A 12444-nucleotide genomic window follows, 5' to 3' on the forward strand; every position below is an offset into this window, starting at 1 on the left:
CCCTGCCCCATCGCGTAGCAGCCATGCCATTCTGGGTGTTGACCCAAGCTTCAGGAGTCAGTACTATTAGGTCTAAACCAGTGTTTCTCTGAGCACTGGTGTGTAGGACCACCATGTTCAGTGCATAATAAAAATTAATTTCCCATTTCCATGCCTAGGGCTTCTGAATCAATAGGTTTGGTGCCCAGGAATCTGCTTCCCCCATACCGGCCCCCATGGAATCTGATACAGGTTGGCCAAAGCCAATTTCAGAAACGCGTACGAACCTACCATGAGTGCCCATCCCTGTGCCAACGGGTTAAGCCAAGCAGAATCAGGTTTTATCCTAATGATGGTCACTGGTCTAGGTGTAGGCTCTAGATGACCAACTGTCCTTGCTTGCCCAGGACTTTCCTGGTTTTAGCTCTGAAAGTCCTATATCCCGGGACACCCCTCACTTTCAAGCCCATTAGGACTGCTGGTCACTCTAAAGGTGACCTAGGAGTTTGTCCTAGTCAAACTAAAAGAACAGTCTTCTATTCACACTTTCTCCCCTTCCCACCCTGGTCTGGACACAAACAAGGAAGCACGCTATCCGCGCTGCCGCTGGCGGCCAGCTTACAACCACAAGGGAAACTGGCCTGAGGACAACACCCAGGAGAAGGTAGAGCAAACTCCAAACAGCAGAACAGTCACCGCCCTGGCTGTGCTGTGCCTGGAGCCCTCCCTCCCTCTGTGCACTAATAAATGTCTTTATTGTTTATTCCAGGTTGATTCAGTTTCATTCCTGCAGCAAAAACATCCTAACCAATGCAGTTTGGCAAATCATGATGTTAGGAAGAAATACGACCAAGTCCCTTTTAGACAAAATGAAGATGTGGACTGAAAAACAGAACACAGGGTAAATGTGCCACTTCCGAATGTGCAGAAGGAATTCCTCTGGGTTCTGTCTCACTGAAAGTGATGGGGGAAATGTGTGAAAATCTGAATCGATAGGAAAAATATTCTCGGAAAGTTGGCACAATGGCCTAAATCTAACAAGATGAAATTGAATAGCCATAAATGTAAAGCCCTACTTTTAGACCCAAAACAGTAATTAATTTCACAAGTGCAACATGGCGGAAACCCGGCTTAGGAACAGCACGTGTGAAAGATTTAGGGATTTTGGTTGATTGTAAGCTCAAAGGGGTGATGTGGTTGCCAAAAACGCTAATGCGATTGTAGGCGGCCTTACTAGGAGTGTAACAAAGACTTCCCCCAGGCTGCACCAGCCACAGGAACCTTTTACAGAACAGGAGTTTTCTGCGCCTACAACCACCCATGTTCTCCGGTTCAGTGCTGGGAATTCCAGGCGCCCGCCCGCACCAGGCCTTGCTGGACATCTTTTAGAGTCTTACTGCAAACTTGTCCCTCTACTTTCTTTTATTTCAAGCCTGGATGAAGCTGGCTGTCTGCTTTTCACCTTCAAATGTTTAAGCTATTAACCACTAATGAAAATCAGGTGAGTGGTAGGGCCACAAACCCACATCACTGCCCAGCCAGGCCCTCCGCACTCTCCAGCTGTCTTTCATCAGCCCGAGGCAGAGCTGTGTCCTCTCCCCCGTTAACTTTCACTCCTCCTCTCAAGTCCCACAACTCACGTCTCCCTCGGGACGACCCAGCATTTCTCTTCACGAAGATGTAACCCGCACTAGCATAGCCCTTGCCTTCGTGTGCTCCCTTTGTCTGCTCCTTCGTCTGCTCCCTCAGGACCGCAGCCCTGTGATTTTCTGGACATCTCCATGGAGTGCCCACCCCAAACTGAGAGATACGGAGCCCCGCCGCAGCCAATAAACATCTCAAACTCGGTGTCTTCTGAGCACCTCCCTGTGTTCCACGAATCCCTTTGGTCCCAAGGCCTCTGTCATTGTGGTGCCAGGAACCAAAGTGCAGGGTCATCCAAGTGCCGAGTGAGACTGTTCCAGCTCACAGGGTCACCTGGTGCCAGCCGGTGCCTCCGTGTCTCGAAAAAACAGGTCCTTCTGCTTAGGGCTGAAATACGGAGGAGCTGGCAGTCAATGTCTTTTCCCTTTTCCCCATTCCCACCTTCACTGCCGCCACCCCACGGCCACCCACAGCTTCTCCTCCATCGTTTCACCAAAGAAAAAGCTCCCCTGGAAACTGACTCATATAACTGACTGCTCCGGGGTCTGTTCCCCAGCTTTCCCATCGCGCCTAGGCACTCTCAGCCAAGCCAGGGACACAACCCAGGCCCAAGATGCGCCTCCTGCCCTGGACAGCTAGAGGCCAGGGCCTGCCTCTGCAGCTCTGAGCCCCTCCCGCCCCAGCGGACGGCTCTCCCCATCTTCACCACTGCCCTGTGTCTGACACCTCTCACCTCTTCAGAGCTTGTTTCTCTCCAGAATCTTCCTCTTCTCTCTTTGGGCTTTTTCTTTTTTTATATCTAGACATCCTCATGTTTTTCCAACCCCTCCAGAAATAATAAAACAAGAAATTAAAAAAAAAAAAAAACCTCTTGACCCAGAGGCATCAACTAATAAAAATGTGCCCCGGAGTCGAATTTAGTGTGAATGTGTCTCCATAAATGAGCTCACATCTTTCTTTCTGCTTCAAGTACTGCAAGTGGGGTGGGCTGAGCAAGGACAGTCTTTGGGGAGGTGGGGTGGGAGGACGGTGACATGAACAGAGAGAGAGGCCCAGGGTGTACTTCCTCCCTCTCCTGCTTCTGCAGTGTCGGAGCTGGGTTACAAAAGAGGAGAAGGTGGGCTCAGTGTCCTGAGGCCGCGAGCTCCAGGACCGCAGCCTGGTGGGCTCCATGCCAGCCGAGGTCGGCCAGCCCCTTCTGTCTGTCCCTGTGGTGGCTCAGCACTGACACACCTTTGTCCCCTTTAGTTCCAACTCCTGGGCTTCCGCAGAAGGCCATCCTCACCCCAGCAAAACCCCTGATTCTCAGCCTCTCTGCCGTCTGCTAGTTCTGTCCAGTGTCACCATGTCGTCGCCCTCACTAGCTCTTGTCTATCTTCCCAATGCCCCCATCCCTTCTCTCTGCAATTTCATGTTCCACAGCCTGCCCTGATCTATGGAAGCCTCTCACTGAGGTCCCCAGTGGCCACCTTATGGCTAAATTCAATTAACATTCTCCAGGCCCTTTATGACTTGAATTCTCTACAATATTCAATGCTGGCTTTATTTATTTTTTCTTGAAACCTCTCTTCCTTGGCTCCCATGAAATCACTTGCTTTAGTCCCTCTTTCTACCCCTCAGGCTGTTTAATCTCAGTCTCCTTAGTTGCCATCTCTTATTTCCTTAAGTATTAGTGTTTCCCAGGATTCTGGTCTTTTCCCTCCACCCCACCGCTTCCCCCGCAACCTGCATCCCCAATTGGCTGCATCCACCCCTGTGGTCTCAACTATCGCCTACAGAGCATCAAAGCTACATCTTTTATTGATCTCTCTTCTGAGTTCCTAATCCATTCCCTCCTAAATATAAATTGGATTTCCAGTAAGAGATTTCAAATTCTACATGCTCAAAATTGAATCTCAATTCATGCTCCCTCCACCGCAGCCCAAGGGCTTCTCCTCCCATGACCTGTACCTGTGTCACTGATACTGTGTTCACAGCCCTGGGCGCCCTCTGGACGCCTCCCTCTGTGCCACCCACCCACGTGGCTTCTGTGGGCTCAGACTTACCATCTTCTCCCGGGCGCGGCTTCCGCTGACTGAGCTTAGGCCTTTATCACCGTCCAGACAACAGCAGCACCTTCCTAAACAGTCTCGGTACCTCTGTTCATGCCTCCCCCGCACCTGGCTATTCCCCACTCTCACCAGGGGACTTCTTTGTCTAATGATAAGCTCATCTCATTTCCTTGCTTCAAGTTCTTTAGCTGTGGCTTCTCAGACTTCAAGACAGGGGCCAAGTCCCTCATCATGAACCCTAAGGCCATTCTCACCTGCTCTTGCTTCCAGCCTGTTTATCAGCACTCAGTCCTCCTGCTATAGAACAGGGAGCTACAGTGCTCAGGACCACGAGAGTATCATAGTGCCGTGGAAGAATGAATATATCAATGGATAGGGGAGGGCAAAGCCTTCTTTCCTTTAAAAAAGACCATCAGCTTAAGCCCAAACACCGCTGTTGACCGCATACCTGTATGTTTCTCCCAACATTAGACTGTATGCTCCCTAAAGGCAGTCGCGGATTTTTTTTTCATATTTTTATCTCTAATCTCTATCTTTAGCATGGTGCCTGACCTATTGTATTGTTTGATAAATGGATGGAAGCAAAAAGAAAAAAAAAGAAGAGAGAAAAGGAAAAAATGAGAGAGAGGAAAGGAAAAGGTACAGTGCAAGGAAAGAAAGAAGAGAGTAAAGAGAGACTGAAAGAAGGAAAGAAAGAAAAGGGAGGGAAGGAGGGAGAGAGGAAAGAGAAGGAAGGAAGGAAGGATGGACAGAAGGACAGGCTGTCCTTAATGGCACTGTTTCACAATTGCTTTCAAATCACATTCTGCTCTTGGCCTATCTCTGTCTTACAAACACACAAAACCCCTAAAGCTTACCATATAATTTTTTAAGTCAAGCAACCTAATAAAACAATTTTTATTTGAGAGGCAGAAAGAATATTTGCCCTTAAGCATCTAAGAATCCTGTTGGAAAGCAAGCATCTAGGCATCTGCAGACGGCTGGGGATTTTTTTTGAAGAAAAGGAGAAAAGGAATTGAGCAGAATTATTAGCTTTGTGTCTCATTAATATTTAAACCAGGTATGTCTTGAGCAAACAGGAGAGAGAATATTAAAGTCGCCATGTCTTCTAGTGGAATATTCTAAGTACCTTAGACTCCCAATCTAGGCAGAATCAGAAGACTGGAGTAATGACTGCTGCAAGATTCCTTTCTTCCAGGTTCCTTATCTATGACTCACTCCATGTGACTGCCCTCTCCCTTTGTCCCAGGTGCTTCAGCTTCCCTCCAGCTGATATGTGGGGCAGAGGACATGCTGGATAATGGGGAAGGGATCTGAGTCCAGGAAAAGCTCCTATTGTCAAAAGGACTGTCATAAGATGCCATCAGCTCATATAACGATCAGAGGGACTTCCCAGGAGGGATTCCATAGACTAAGGTGAAAGTCCTTGGGATCAAGATGATGTGTTCTCTCTCCCACTAGCAGTCGTGTAGTTTGGGAGCATATGAGCTGATGTTGGGAGGAAAAATATTACATTTTTTCCTTTAAAAGCCTTGGCCAGAATGTGTACTTTCAGGAGGTTTGATTTGTTGCACTGCTTAGCTCTTGTTTATGAGGAAGAAACAGGGATGAAAGTTCACAAATGGCTCACTGAACTATAATCGATGTGGTGAAACACAGCTGCAAAGTGCATATAAGAGGGTGAGTGACTCAAGTCAAGGAGGGGAACGGCTGGCAGGAGCCAGGGTGTCTTCACTGGCACCAGGAGGACTTTGGACTTGACTCTGTAGGCAATGAGAAACCATTCATTGTAAGATTTTAAGCTCAAACTAAAACAGATCTAATTTTAGAAAGGGGTCTGTAGCAGCAGGTAGAAGGAAAAGAAAAAAAAAAAAAAAGGAAGGCTGGGAGATCAGTTAGGAGGTTTGGCAGTAATTCAGAGTAGGTAGAACAGAGTCCAAATTTAGGCAGCAAAAATGAAGAGTAGTGGTGAACGGATGCATGAGAGAAAAGGAGACACTAAGCCAGAGAAACAGCAGTGGTAGCAGGAGACCTTCCCCCTAGTTCACCTGACTCCATCAAGCTGTCTGATTTCACCAGCTGCTCCCCAACCTGACGAGCACGCGGGGCAGCACAGCCTTTGCAAATCTGAGCATTTAAGGCAGAACTTCTCACCAGCATCACTCATGAGCAGTGTCTTCGGAGCCCTTTAACATTAACGATTCCTGGGCACCTTGCGACTTTCTCTCCTTGTTGCCAATTCTGTTGGGTGCTCTTGGTCAACAAAGATCACTGCTTTAACATGAAATCACATCAACAAATCCATGCTGCAGACATTAAAAAGACGATCCTTCCTTAGCTCTTCAGTGACCTCACTACACCCTGCATTTTTATATTATCCTGGTACAAAAATAAGCAACATATTTGCCTGCTCAAATATTTGAAATGCACTTCCTGTTTTACTGTTATTTATAGTGTTCTGTTGACTGCATATGACACATTTTCCTTCAGATATAATAAATTGAAATAAGAATCAGTGAAGCATAATGAAAAACAGATGTTCCAGATTACAAAAATTATTTCAGATAAAATAACACCCTTGTTCAGTCATTCTCCCACCTGATGCCCATCAGAATTACATCTGGTGACTGTTAAGATGTTAACCTTCTGGGGTCTGTCTCTAGAGATTCTTATTCAATAGGATTAGAGAAGGAGCCAGGAACTAAATTGTATTTAGCTTCCCCAGGTAATTCTGATGTGGGCAATGCTTTGGGAAACAGGCAATCTCTGCTTTGTACTTGGTTCGTAGTGTCTCAGTAAAATGTGTTCAACTTTTGCCTCATCTACAAAGATTTTCGACTCCTCTCTCACTGAATCCAGGTATTACAGGAAGCTTGGAAATCAGGCCATCAAAACTATAAAGAAACTGATGTCTGTCAGCGCCATGTGGCATGAAAAACTTTTGTTTCTCCCCTTCAATCTACAATCAGTAGAAGATGCAGAACTCAACAGAGGTCCCTCTGCCCAGCACACCAGGATACCAGAGAGATCCACACATCTGCCTATGTGCAGGCAGGTGGACTGGAATGCACGCAGGAGGGAGAACCAGGGGGCCAGTGGAGACAGTGCCCATGGTCGCAGCCCCCTGACCACAGTGGCTGAGCCTGCAGCCTCAGAGAACCTAGTAGCAGCTGGGAAGGATGCACACACTACTCCAGCCTCCTGGATGCATCCAAACCTGTGAGCACAGGGAGCTGGGCAGTGGAAGCAGGAGAGCCCATGACCCGGCCCTCCAGCTGCAGGAGCACTCACGACTCTGGTCACCTCGCCACCTCCAGGAGCACCCCTGAGCCCAACAACTCCAGCCGTGGTGGAGATACCTGTGACTCCGACTCTTCCTCCCACCTCCTCCTCCCCTCATCATGGCTCCAGTGCCCATGACCTAGGTGACCCTGGATGTAGCAGAGGCACCTACCATCCCAGTTCCCCCAGTGGCAATGCCAGGGACAGCAGCAACAGCAATGACACTGGCAGCAGCAAGGCACCAGTGACACCAGAGGCACAGGCAGTGAGGATGAGGGCACCAGCGACACTTCTGGCAGAGAAAATGGAAGGTGGAAAATGCCAATTCTCTAATATAGCTAGAGGCAGCTCAGCTAAGAGAAACCAAAAACTTGTGCTTTATGCCACCCATTGAAAAACAAATGAAAGGTCTTTAATTACCAATCTGTTGCGTTGTTAGAATCAAAGTTTAAAAAGCTTTACCTAAATAAAAAAGGTGTTTGCTGCTCCAAATGCGCCAGCAGAGGGACAAGTCACCAAGCACTGTGAAAAAACCATGGTAACATGGTATCACAAAAGGAAAATGACAATTCTCCAAAAATCAAACTTAGAGTCAGGTAACATTGTGATGTAACTGAAAGAAAATTCAAAATAGCTGTCATGAAGAAACTCAGTGAACTACAGGAAAACTAACAAAGGCAATTCAGTGAGCTCAGGAATAACATTAATTAACAGAAAGAACATTTTACCAGAGTGAATTCTTAAAAAATAAGCAGAATTTCTGGAACTGACGAACCCAATAAATGAGATGAAGAATGCATCAGAAAGCACTGGAAATAGAGCAATCATATGGAAGAGAATTAGTGAGCTTGAAGATAGAAATACAGAAATGACTCACATAGAAGAGGAGAGAGAACTAAGATTTTTTAAAAATGAAATTCTATGAGAACTATCTGACTCCATTAGGAAAGGCAGCTTAAAGATAACAGGAATCCCAGAAGGGGAAGAGAAGGGGAAAGGAGCAGAGTTTATTTAAAGAAATAACAGTTACCAACTTCCCAAACCTGGGGGATGAACTACATAGACAAGTCCATGAAGCTAAGAGACCACCTAATTTTCTGAATGCAAAAATACCTTCTCCAAGACATATTCTATTTAAGCTGTCAAAAGTCATCGATACAGACTTTCCAGCCAGGGGGGAAAAGGCACTAAGCTACAAAAGGAACCTGCATTAGGCTATTAGCATATTTCTCAGCAGAAAGTCTACATGCCAGAAAAGAGTGGAATGACATATTCAAATATTAAAAGATAAAAACTATCAGCCAAGAATACTCTATTCCAGCAAAGTTGTCCTTCAGATATAAAGGAGAAATAAAGCCTTTCTCAGACAAACAAAAGCTGAGGGAGCTCATCACCACTAGACCTGCCTTACAAGAAAGGTTGAAAGGAGCTCTTCTGCCTGAAATGAAAAGGCAAAAAGTACACAAAACTATGAGTAAGGTAATAAATAGATAGAATCAGGAAATTGTAACTCTATATCAGAAAAGATCATTAAACACATAATGATAGCATAAAAGTTAAAAGGAGAGAGACAGTAAAAATAACATAGCTACTTTAATTTGGTAATGAGCTTGCAATATAAAAAGGGATCATTTGAGACAACAAAAGCTGAAAAGGGGGAAAGTTAAAAGATAGAGCCTATTTGCCAAATGACAATAAGACGTTATCTGCAGAAAAAGGACTATTTTATCTATGAGATGTTTTATACAAACCTTACAGTAACCACAAAACATGAATCTAGAGCAGAGGAACAAAATATAAAAAGAGTAAAGTGAGACAAAGATCATAGAAAACCACCAAACTAAAATGGCAGAAACACAAGGAAAAAGAGACAACGGACATGTAGAACAACCAGAAAACAAAAGATAAAATGACACTAAGTCCTCATTTATCAATAATCACCCTACATGTAAATGGATTGAATTCACCATCAAAAGACACAGAGTGACTGGATGGATTAAACACGAGACCCAATATATGTTGGCTCCAGGAGAGGCATCTCAGCTTTAAACACAAACATAGCCTAAGATGTGAGGACAATACTCCAAGCAAATGGCAGCCAAAAGAACACGTATAGTCATACTCACACCAGACAAAATAAATGTCAAGCCAAAACAGGTAACAAGAGACAAATGTGGACATTATACAATGACAGAGGGGACAATCCACCAAGAAAACATTAAATTTATTAATACATATATACCTAACATGAGAGCACCAAAAATATATAAAGCAATTATTAACAGATAAATGGAGAAATTGACAGCAACACAGTAATAACAGAGGACTTTAACTCCTCACCTACATCAATGGATAGATCATCCAGACAGAAAGTCAACAAGAAAACAGTAGCCTTATGTGAAACATTATAACAGATGGCCTTAATAGATTTATACAGAACATCCCACCCAAATGCAGCAAAATACGCATACCTCTCATGGAACTTTCTCAAGAATAAACCATATGTTGGGACACAAAACAAGTCTGAAATTAAATGAGATTGAAATCATATCAAGCATTGTTTCTGATCGCAATGGTGTGAAACTAGAAATCAACTGCAAGAAGAAAGCTGGAAAATACGTGGAGACTAAACAACATGCTACTGAACAGTTACTGGGTCAATGAAGAAATCAAAAGAGAAATAAAGAAAAAATATCTGAAGACAAATAAAAATGAAAACACAATATACCAAAATCTATGGGATGCAGCAAAAGTTGTACTAAAAGGGAAGTTTATAGCAACAGGCCAAACTCAAAAAAAAAGAAAAATCTCACATAAATAATCTAACCTTACAACTAGAGGAACCAGAAAAAGAAGAACAAGTGAAGCTCAGTGCCAGTAGAAGAAAGGAAATAATAAAAATCAAATGGAAATAAATGAAATAGAGTCTAAAAAGACAATAGAAAACATCAATGAAACTCAAAGCTGGTTCTCTGAAAAAAAAAATTGTCAAAGCTTTAGCTAGACTCAGTAAGTAAAAAAAGAGGCAAAGCTTAGGCAAACAAAATCAGAGTGGAAGAGGAAAAATTACAAAAGATTCCACAGAAATACAAAAGGGTATAAGAGAAATACTATGAACAGCTATACGCCAACCAACTGGACAACCTAGAAGAAATGGATGAATTCTTACAATCAACCAACCTCTGAAGACTGACTCCTGAAGAAACAGAAAATCTGAATAGTTCAATAATTAGTAAGGAGATTGAAAGAGTAATCTAAAAGGAGCCCTCATACACTGTTGGTGGGAATGCAAATTGGTCCAGCCCCTATGGAAAATAGTGTGGAGATTTCTCAAAAAATTAAGAATACAACTACCATACGATCCAGTTAGTCCACTTTGGGGTATTTATTTCAAAGAATATGAAAACACTAGTTTGAAAAGATGTATGCATCTCTATGTTCATTGCAGCACTGTTTACAATGGCCAAGATATGGAAACAACCAAAGTGCCTATCAGTGGTCAAATGGATAAAGAAGATGTGTGTGTGTGTGTGTGTGTGTGTGTGTGTGTGTGTGTGTGTGTGTGTTGGTGTATACACACACAATGGAATGCTACTCAGCCATTAAAAAAGATAAAATCTTGCCATTTGCAGCAACATGGTTGGACCTTGAGGGTATTATGTTAAATGAAGTAAGTCAGATGGAGAAAGACAAATACAGAATGATTTCATTCATTCGTGGAACATAAAAATAACTAAATGAAGCAGCAAAACAAAACAAAAAGCAAACACATAGATATGGAGAACAGACAGTGGTTACCAGAGGGGAAGGAGCATGGTAGGGGAGGGTGAAATGGGTAAAGGGATCTACTATATTGTGACAGATGGAAACAAAGCTTTTGGTGGTAAGCACAATGTAGTGCATACAGAAGTCTAAACATAATGTTGGAGGAGGGTACAGCTCAGTGGTAGAGCACATGTTTAGCATGCAGGAGGTCCTGGGTTCAATCCTGAGTACCTCCTTTAAAAATAAATAAATGAACCTAATTACCTCCCCAAAATTAAAATAAAAATAATGCTGTACACATGAAACTTACATAATGTTTAAACCAATGCTACCTCAATTTAAAAATCTGTAAAAGAAAATCCTTTGACATTTTATTTACTTTGAGGGAGAAAATGATGACCTCTTATCCTTCGGTAGGGCTATAGACTAGCTAGAGATCGAGAGGCTTTTCTCTCAAGCAGCTCTAATGCTAACTTCTCTAACTGTAAGCTGGCTCTGGCCCCAAAATGCAGGGATTTACGGACAGAGCACTCCATACTCACGGGGATTACATGAATAGGGCCTTTACTGCCAGATTTAGTTTAGGATCCAAGAAGTACAAGCTGTGATTCCTCACAAGACTGGGTCTGAAGTCCAGGGCAGAAAGCTGGGTCAGGGACCAGATGAAGTGGTCAGAAGATACAAACAGTAAAGAGGAAAACCAGGCACAGAAGAGCTGTAATAGCCTTGTGTGGACACTGGAACCACTGGCAGAACACAAACAAACAAACAGAAATACTAACGTCCAGATCTCCTCTCAGATGAACCAAATCAGCTCTTGCTTTGGTGCTTATAGTGCAATTGTTGTTCCAGTAAAACTATTTAAGATTAAAAACAAAACTCTGGAGGTGGACGCCAAATAGGCACTCTAAAAGTTCTCCAGGTGATTGCATGCGAAGTCAACTTTGAGACCCACTCCTCTGAATATCGCCTTTCTCTGAATAATTTGTGTCCCTGACTGATGACATTCATTGACCCAGCTGCAAATAAAAAGGCTCAAATTCCAGTACCTTTGGTCAATACTATTGATCTTTCAGCTTCAATACTATGTCTGTGATAATGTCTTTCCTGATTCCCATCCCAGTCTCTTTTTTCCCTCTGTGCTCTATCATACACAGTATATTTTTGGCTGTATCATGGCACCTATAAATTCTGTGCACTTGTCTGTCTCCTCCATTGGGCTCCCAGAGAGCGTGCTTTATGTGTCTTTGCATTGCCATCCCACTTTGCAGAGTCTGGCAGGTGACAGACTCAATAAATATTTGTTGAATTCTTAAGAATTTATTTATCATTAAATACATATTTAACCACCATGTAACTCATTTTCAACATTTATAAAAGGAAGAGATTGAAATGCATTGTACTTAAATCTTAATCCCTTTGAGATCTAAAATCCTGATTTTTTTCTTCTTAGAAACATTAGAGAGAAAATATTTTCCCTTAAATTCAGTTAAGAAAGCAAATAAATCCACACATTAAGAAAAGATCAGAAGAGAGAAGAAAACTTAACTTGTCAATTTCCAGTACCATCATTCTCTACCGTATTACCTCACCACAGCCCCATTGCAACACTGAAAACATTGCAACATTTTACCATTTCAGAAAAGGTAAAATGCAGGAATTAAGATCCATGATAAAAAGAAACTCTGGCCAGAATATATGAATTGATGCTCAGTACAGCATT

The 12444-nt window shown here is 43.2% G+C and overlaps 1 protein-coding gene across 18 annotated transcripts in view; it reads right to left on the minus strand.

The window, feature by feature from the left end:
- Positions 1 to 12444, minus strand: part of LOC116665336 — a 101110-nt gene that overhangs the window by 56709 nt on the left and 31957 nt on the right. For 2 of the 18 annotated variants that reach the window (XM_032484804.1, XM_032484797.1), the window contains exon 1: positions 1620 to 2018. The exons of 13 other annotated variants lie outside the window; for them this stretch is intronic. Coding sequence is in view for 1 of the 5 variants with exons in the window: in XM_032484730.1 (XP_032340621.1) it covers positions 1620 to 1643 (24 nt within the window). In the remaining 4 variants the exon portion in view is untranslated. Of the gene's footprint in view, positions 1 to 1619; positions 2022 to 7418; positions 7479 to 12444 lie in introns of those variants that run through there. 3 more of the 18 variants (XR_004321958.1, XM_032484793.1, XM_032484730.1) reach the window with 3 other exon arrangements.

This window comes from Camelus ferus, chromosome 1 (genome assembly GCF_009834535.1).
Source record: "Camelus ferus isolate YT-003-E chromosome 1, BCGSAC_Cfer_1.0, whole genome shotgun sequence".
Taxonomy (NCBI): Eukaryota; Metazoa; Chordata; class Mammalia; order Artiodactyla; family Camelidae; genus Camelus; species Camelus ferus.